Below are 7,053 nucleotides of genomic sequence, written 5' to 3' on the forward strand. Positions count from 1 at the left end.
AGTGATGGATGTTGTGATGGAGACTGTTGTGATGGATAATGTTGAGATGGCGGCTGTTGTGATGGATGTTGTGATGGAGACTGTTGTGACGGATAATGTTGAGATGGCGGCTGTTGTGATGGAGGCTGAAGTGATGGATGGAAGGATAGGGAACTATCAGCAGAAAGCGTTGAACAATGTTGCCAGAGATGGAAAATACTGTGATATAGAAACTGGTGTACGTTAGAAAAAAAAATGTTCAACGACCAAGAACTAACTTTTTTGCACGCACTGGACTGTTCTTCTTCACCCCCCCCTCCCCCCCCCTCCAGGCCACCCCCAACCCCCCCCCCCCTCCTCTCCCACTTGCCTTTCCCACAGTGTGGGAAGGTTTGTGTGGGACGCCTCTCGTTAACTCGCCTTCCGCTCAAGTTAACGAGCTCCCGCTTGTTTTCCTCGTTCTTTAGCTATGTCTTGGAGAGAAAAAAATATATATATATTTTCCAAGAAATAAAGGATATTGTTGCTGGAAAAATTTAATTGTGTTTTAAATTCGTGGTATGTAAGTGCCTGAGATACTTCCGGTCTCGAAGTATTAAAAAATATAACAATAATATTCCTGGCTGAATGCTTGAGATTATTTGGGAACAACATCAACAACAACAACGAGACACCGCGTTGGCCAGTAATCTAAATGCTGGCGATCAGGTGTTAAATGAACTGTGTGTTCAAATATCAATGTTACGTGACGTGTTCAAAGTTATCGCTATCTGTTACGTGACGTGTTCAAAGTTATCGCTATCCCTGTTACGTGAAGTGTTCAAAGTTATCGTTATCCCTGTTACGTGACGTGTTCAAAGTTATCATTATCCCTGTTACGTGACGTGTTCAAAGTTATCATTATCCCTGTTACGTGACGTGTTCAAAGTTATCGTTATCCCTGTTACGTGAAGTGTTCAAAGTTATCGTTATCCCTGTTACGTGACGTGTTCAAAGTTATCGTTATCCCTGTTATCCCTTTGAAGTGTTCAAAGTCAGATTACTCCTTGCAGCCCCTGACCTGCTGAAGATGGTGAACTACAGGCGTCAATTACACCACTGTAGAAGCAAGCGACGCCATCACCACATAATGGCGTCGCCTCCAGGTGGCTAAGGCATGAAGGCTGTACACTAAGCTGCCCGTTCTCTTCAACGTACAAAAATACAAAAGTCTTAACCTAACCAGAAACATACGAACCTAAGCAACCCACCTAACATTGCATTGAAAATCGTGGATATTCGCGAGCCTCTAGTTTTCATAGTACTTTATTATTTAAACGTCGGTGACCATACCGCACAAGACGTACCGGTTGAGAGGCCGGGTTGAAAAGATGGGGCCAGATTCACGAAAGCAGTTACGAACGTGTACATCTTTCCTCAATCTTTGACGGCTTTGGTTACATTTATTAAACAGTTTACAAGCATGAAAACTTCCCATTCAACTGTTGTTATTGTTATAAACAGCCTCCTGGTGCTTCGGAGCTCATTAACTGTTTAATAATTGGAAACAAGGCCGCCAAAGATTGAGAAAAAATGTACACGTTCGTGTTTGCGTAAGAGCTTTCGTGAATCTGGCCCTTGGGGTCGTGGCAAGTCTGAAGCATCTTCTCCCTCGGTCGAGGGGGTTCCTGGTGTATTTCGGCCGTTGGTTGACCACAGGGTCCTGACTGTTGTCTTCCGACGCCCGCCCGGCGGATGGTGGAGTGCTGGCCGGGCGGGGGGCAGCATCCTGGTGACGGGGTAGGGGATCACCCTAGCACCTTAGAGCTTGAACTTTAAGGTGGGGGGATACTCCCGCTGGTGGGCACTTTAATTAAATACAGCTCCAGCTCCTACAATGTTTATAAAAATAAAGTTATATGTGCCTCCTACAAGATATACAACACTGTTGACTACTAACAGGTATAGCCTACTGACTACTGGCAGGTCAAGATATATATATTGACACTGCTGACATTATATATATATATATATATATATATATATATATATATATATATATATATATATATATATATATATATATATATATTCACTTGGACCATTAAGCTTCGAACCCAGTACCGAAAAAAACAGAAAGATTGTAGTTCAACCAATCAGGCTATTGAATACCTACAATAAGAGAAGGATCTCAAGAGACACGCAACTGCTATCCAACTGAGACTTTAGACCTCCCCATACGTCAGGCTGCGAGCAGCCGCGTCCAACAGCCTGGTTGATCAGTCCAGCAACCAGGAGGCCTGGTCGACGACCGGGCCGCGGGGACGCTAAGCCCCGGAAGCACCTCAAGGTAACCTTCCCTGGAGTACCAGTTAAGTATGGAGGTATTAGGCTTAAAGTCTGTGTTGGATACCAGTTGCGTGTCTCTGAGAGCCTCTCATATTGTTGTTGTTATTGCTGCCTCTCGTATTGACTACAATGGCCCAAGTAAATTAATTGTAGATTATATATATATATATATATATATATATATATATATATATATATATATATATATATATATATATATATATATAAATCTGTCATAAATGTCATATATCTTGACTTCCCAGTAGTCAGTATTGTCATATGTTGCAGGTGAAGGCCATTGAAACCCACGAAGGGACAGGGAAGAGAACTATCGGGAGAAAGCTCCAAGCCATTACGACTATATAGCACTAGGAAGGGGTCAGGATAAGGTTTTTGGGATTGTGGCAGGGGGAAAGGATTGGTGCCCAACCACTTGGACGGTCGGGGATTGAACGCCGACCTGCATGAAGTGAGACCGTCGCTCTACCGTCTACCCCAAGTGGTTGGGCCACGACGGGACAGGACAGTGCAGGTATCGTGGAATTCAATTAAGCAAATCCCTGTCCTTTAACACAGTGGAAGTCAAACATTCCTCAACTGAAGAAGACCTACTAGGAGCTAAATCGAGCCCCTCACCAACCCATCCTCAGACCAAGTCCATTCCATCCAGCGGTCGACCCCAAAGACACATTCATCAACTTTAACATCTTCATTCAAAATAGGAATTTCCAAAATATAAATTAATAGTTATATATTAGCATACTGTGTATATTTAGGCATTGGTTAGGTTAGGTATTTAGGTGCTGTTGGCGATTATTTGTATTTGTAGTATGTGGGTGAAGTATTTACAACGTTGTGGTTCGAACACAATTTTTCAGCGAAGCACTTGTTCCAGAAGTGTTCGATCATCATCAGTTGTGAGTCGTGTGGAAACCGTTTTTCATTCATAAACAGGGGGTTTAGCGGCTGCATGGAATCGGTTTTGGCCTTTGTTTATGTATCAGCCCGTCCTCGCATACAAAGATCTAAGCTCGTTAATCCAGCCGCCAAACCCCCCCTGTTTATATGTGAAAAACGGTTTACACACGACTCACAACTGATAACGTCCGAACACTTCCGGAACAAGTCCTTTGCTCACGTCCTCTGTTCGAACCACAATTCTATAAATGCTTCACCCACATACTTCAAATACAAATAATCGCCAACAGAACCTAAACACCTAACCTAACCTACGTCTAACTATACATAGAATTTGTATGTATAATAATATTAATATATATATGAGAACAAACCAATTTTTAATACACACAATGTTAAAATTGATAACTACGTCAATGGGGAGGACGGCCGCTGCTTTATACAGCCTAGTGTGAGAACGGGTTGTACGTGGACGGGCCCTGCCTGCTGTGTGTAACTCAAGTGAACAGGCTTGTACTCTCGTTCCGTGGAACTCTGTAAAACTTTCTGTTTCACTGCTGAATTGCTTAATTTACCGCCAGAGAGAGGAAAAAGAACGAGGGATTCTTTGACTAAAATGTGACATGTGAAACCATGCGCTTGACGCCTCACTCTTGTAGCCTCATGAAGCTTACTCATGAATCTTTAACCCACGAGATCTTGTCCTTGAAGCTTCGACCTTAACCATGAGCTTCACTCTTGAAGATATCCAATTTAGCTTGGAGCATTATTCACGAGGCTAAATTAAACCATTGAAGCTTTACCTACGAGGCTGTACCATGAAGACTTCCTTACCCATGACGCTTGGTCTATAAAGTCTGACCAATGGCTTAACCCATTATTCATGGTTCATAATATATGACGCCTGAAATATAAAGTTTTGAATCACGGCTCACCACTACTTCCCAGGGATTCACAAAGCACTTACAAGTTCTCTACTTCTTACTAGCTCTGTACTGCTACTTCGAGCTCTGCACCTCTACTTACGAGATCTATACCTCTACTTACGAACTCTGTATCACAACTTACGAGCTTTGAACTTCTACTTACGACCTCTTTACCTCAACAAAACGATCATGTTGGCTTAGTCTGTATTTACTAAACAGTTGATGTGTTCCGGTGGGTTACGAGGTCGCTCTCAATCCACAGGGTGTTACTGTCTTGGATGACATCGTAGCTTTAATCAGCCTAACCCGCTATGATCTATGGAAAGAGGTATGGAGCTCGTAAGTGGGCACGTAAGGGCTCAATGAATCCTGGCTAGCTTGGCTGACACCAACAACGACTCACCTGGCTAGCCTGGCTGACACCAACAACGACTCACCGCTAGCCAAGAAAGAGTGCAAACACCCTTCCTGTGGTGTTATCTTACCACCACTCAACGCACCCGCATCTTTTATTCCTGAGTGGAGCGTGCGGATATCGGGTTACAACGCCAGGAGATATTCGTTTTAAGCCACGAGGATATACAGAGTTGTTGACCAAATGGAATATATTCACTATATATATATATATATATATATATATATATATATATATATATATATATATATATATATATATATATATATACCAATATATCATTCAAAGCTGGTTGGTTACCTGTGATACTCTCTTGTTGAACTCATCCACAAGTTATGCAGACTCAAAGAGCCACTGCATAGACCTCTTGATACTCTAATGTAATTGTCTTTCAGCCTCTCTGTCATCATACTTAACTCTGGTTGTTAAAATTATTCGCAGCATGACAACCTGAAGATATTTTATGGATCATACTCTCTCTCTCTCTCTCTCTCTCTCTCTCTCTCTCTCTCTCTCTCTCTCTGTGAAACGTTCAATATCAGTCGGGAAATTCACTTTGTTGTTAACTTGGGCAGAACGTGAGGAAGAAAAATAAGTCACAGTCGTACATTTAGGTCTACTGTGACGTGCCTTTCCGTTTACTGTGTAGAAGAAAAGTGTGAGCGCCGTGAGTGGGGGACTGAACCAAGTTTGGCTTCCACTCTTGTGTCGTACTCCGCAGTGTAAACACAACCATCTTATTTTTAGAATTTTCATTGTGTTTTTTTTTTTGTGTGTGTGAGTGTATGTGTGTGTGTGTGTGTGTGTGTGTGTGTGTGTGTGTGTGTGTGTGTGTGTGTGTGTGTGTGTGTGTGTGTGTCTGAGTGTGTTGTGCTTGCGGGGGTTGAGCTCTGGCTCTTTGGTCCCGCCTCTTGACTGTCAATCAACTGATGTACAGATTCCTGAGCTAACTGGGCTCTATCATATCTACATTTGAAACTGTAGGGTGTGTGTGTGTGTGTGTGTGTGTGTGTGTGTGTGTGTGTGATAGTATGTCCTCCAGCGTTATGTTTATAGGTAACTTCACTATGCAGTCATAAGACAATAGCGGAACACTCCCAGCAACACACACACTAACAATAACACCCCCCAGCAACACACACTAACAAGAACACCCCCCAGCAACACACACACACTAACAAGACAAACCCGATTGTAAGTTCCTCGATTTTTTGTAATTGTTAATTTGTCGGTATAAAGCTCTGGCGGACTTCTCTTAGAACAGTCACAATTAACCAGCTACACCAAGCCTTTAATGCCCACCCCAGCAAGTTGATCCCGATTTAACACGTTCGCTAACCAATCCTCCTACTTTTATTAACAGCTAAAATGTTTAATTCTTCTTAACGATGGCGATAAAAGTAGCGGAGAAAGAGAACACTAGGCATCTGGAAACCAGCATTATACCCACTGAAATAACAGAATAATTCTACCTGACACACGGAGAACAATGATGATGGTGGTGCAGGTTATAAGGTCCAGGTTAATTACAGAACCGAGCATAAAAACACGACAGGTAAACTCCATCAGTCACACACGTGGTAGACCTGATTGTGTGTGTGTGTGTGTGTGTGTGTGTGTGTGTGTGTGTGTGTGTGTGTGTGTGTGTGTGTGTGTGTGTGTGTGTTTATGTATTTCCAATTTGTGCCTGCAGAATCGAGCTATTAGCTCTTGGATCCTACCTTTCTAACCAATCTATTTTTCCTGTATTATATCGATCTGCTACATATATTTCTCTCTAACACACACACTCACATCCCCTGGAAGTAGCCCGTAGTAGCTGTCTAACTCCCAGGTATCTATTTACTGACTGGTGAACAGAGTTATCAGGTGAAATAAACTGCACCAATTGTTCCTGTACCGACCGGAAATCGAACCCGGATCCAATCGGGTTCCGGATCACGAACGCTGTCCGCTCGTACGTGTGTTTGTATGTCAATCACAAATCTCCGGAATGCAATAAATTCTGCCTTTTCTACAGTACTAACTCATTCTTTTGTGTGTGTCCCCAGAGTGCCCCACGCCCGAGGAGTTCAGCAGGATGGACGCCAACACCAAGTTCCCCATCGAGTGTATGGTTATCTAGCTGCCACGCGTGACCTTGTCAGCGGCTCTGGGTGCCGCCCTCCCTCCGTCACTTCCACCCTAGCTCTCCCCACCAACAATCAGTAATCGCCGCCACGCCTCCATAGATGGTCCTTCACCCTCAGACTTGTACCTCATCGCGTCTGCAGCCACGGGCTGCTCCCTCTCTCTCTCTCTCTCTTTCTCTCTCATGTATCACTCATTGACGTTTTTTCTCGTCGTTTCTCATTCAGTCATCGTCATCACCACACTTCCCTCACGTGCAGTCTTCCTGTCCTCAGCCTACTGGCCCTGGCGCGGTAAATTATTCAGAGGTAGGCTTTATTTTCTTAGTTCGCCTTCTTTATTCACAGTTTTCTATCG

The 7,053-nt window shown here is 43.4% G+C and overlaps 1 protein-coding gene across 1 annotated transcript in view; it reads left to right on the forward strand.

The window, feature by feature from the left end:
- The window catches only part of LOC138372759 (uncharacterized), a 112,662-nt gene extending 105,879 nt beyond the window's left edge, over positions 1 to 6,783 (forward strand). Inside the window, exon 6 of the mRNA XM_069338367.1 lies at positions 6,618 to 6,783. Within this exon, the coding sequence (XP_069194468.1) occupies positions 6,618 to 6,691 (74 nt within the window). The 3' untranslated portion in view covers positions 6,692 to 6,783. The remainder of the gene's footprint in view (positions 1 to 6,617) is intronic.
- Positions 6,784 to 7,053: the final 270 nt, after the last annotated feature.

The sequence above is a fragment of the Procambarus clarkii genome, chromosome 39 (genome assembly GCF_040958095.1).
Source record: "Procambarus clarkii isolate CNS0578487 chromosome 39, FALCON_Pclarkii_2.0, whole genome shotgun sequence".
Classification (NCBI taxonomy): domain Eukaryota; kingdom Metazoa; phylum Arthropoda; class Malacostraca; order Decapoda; family Cambaridae; genus Procambarus; species Procambarus clarkii.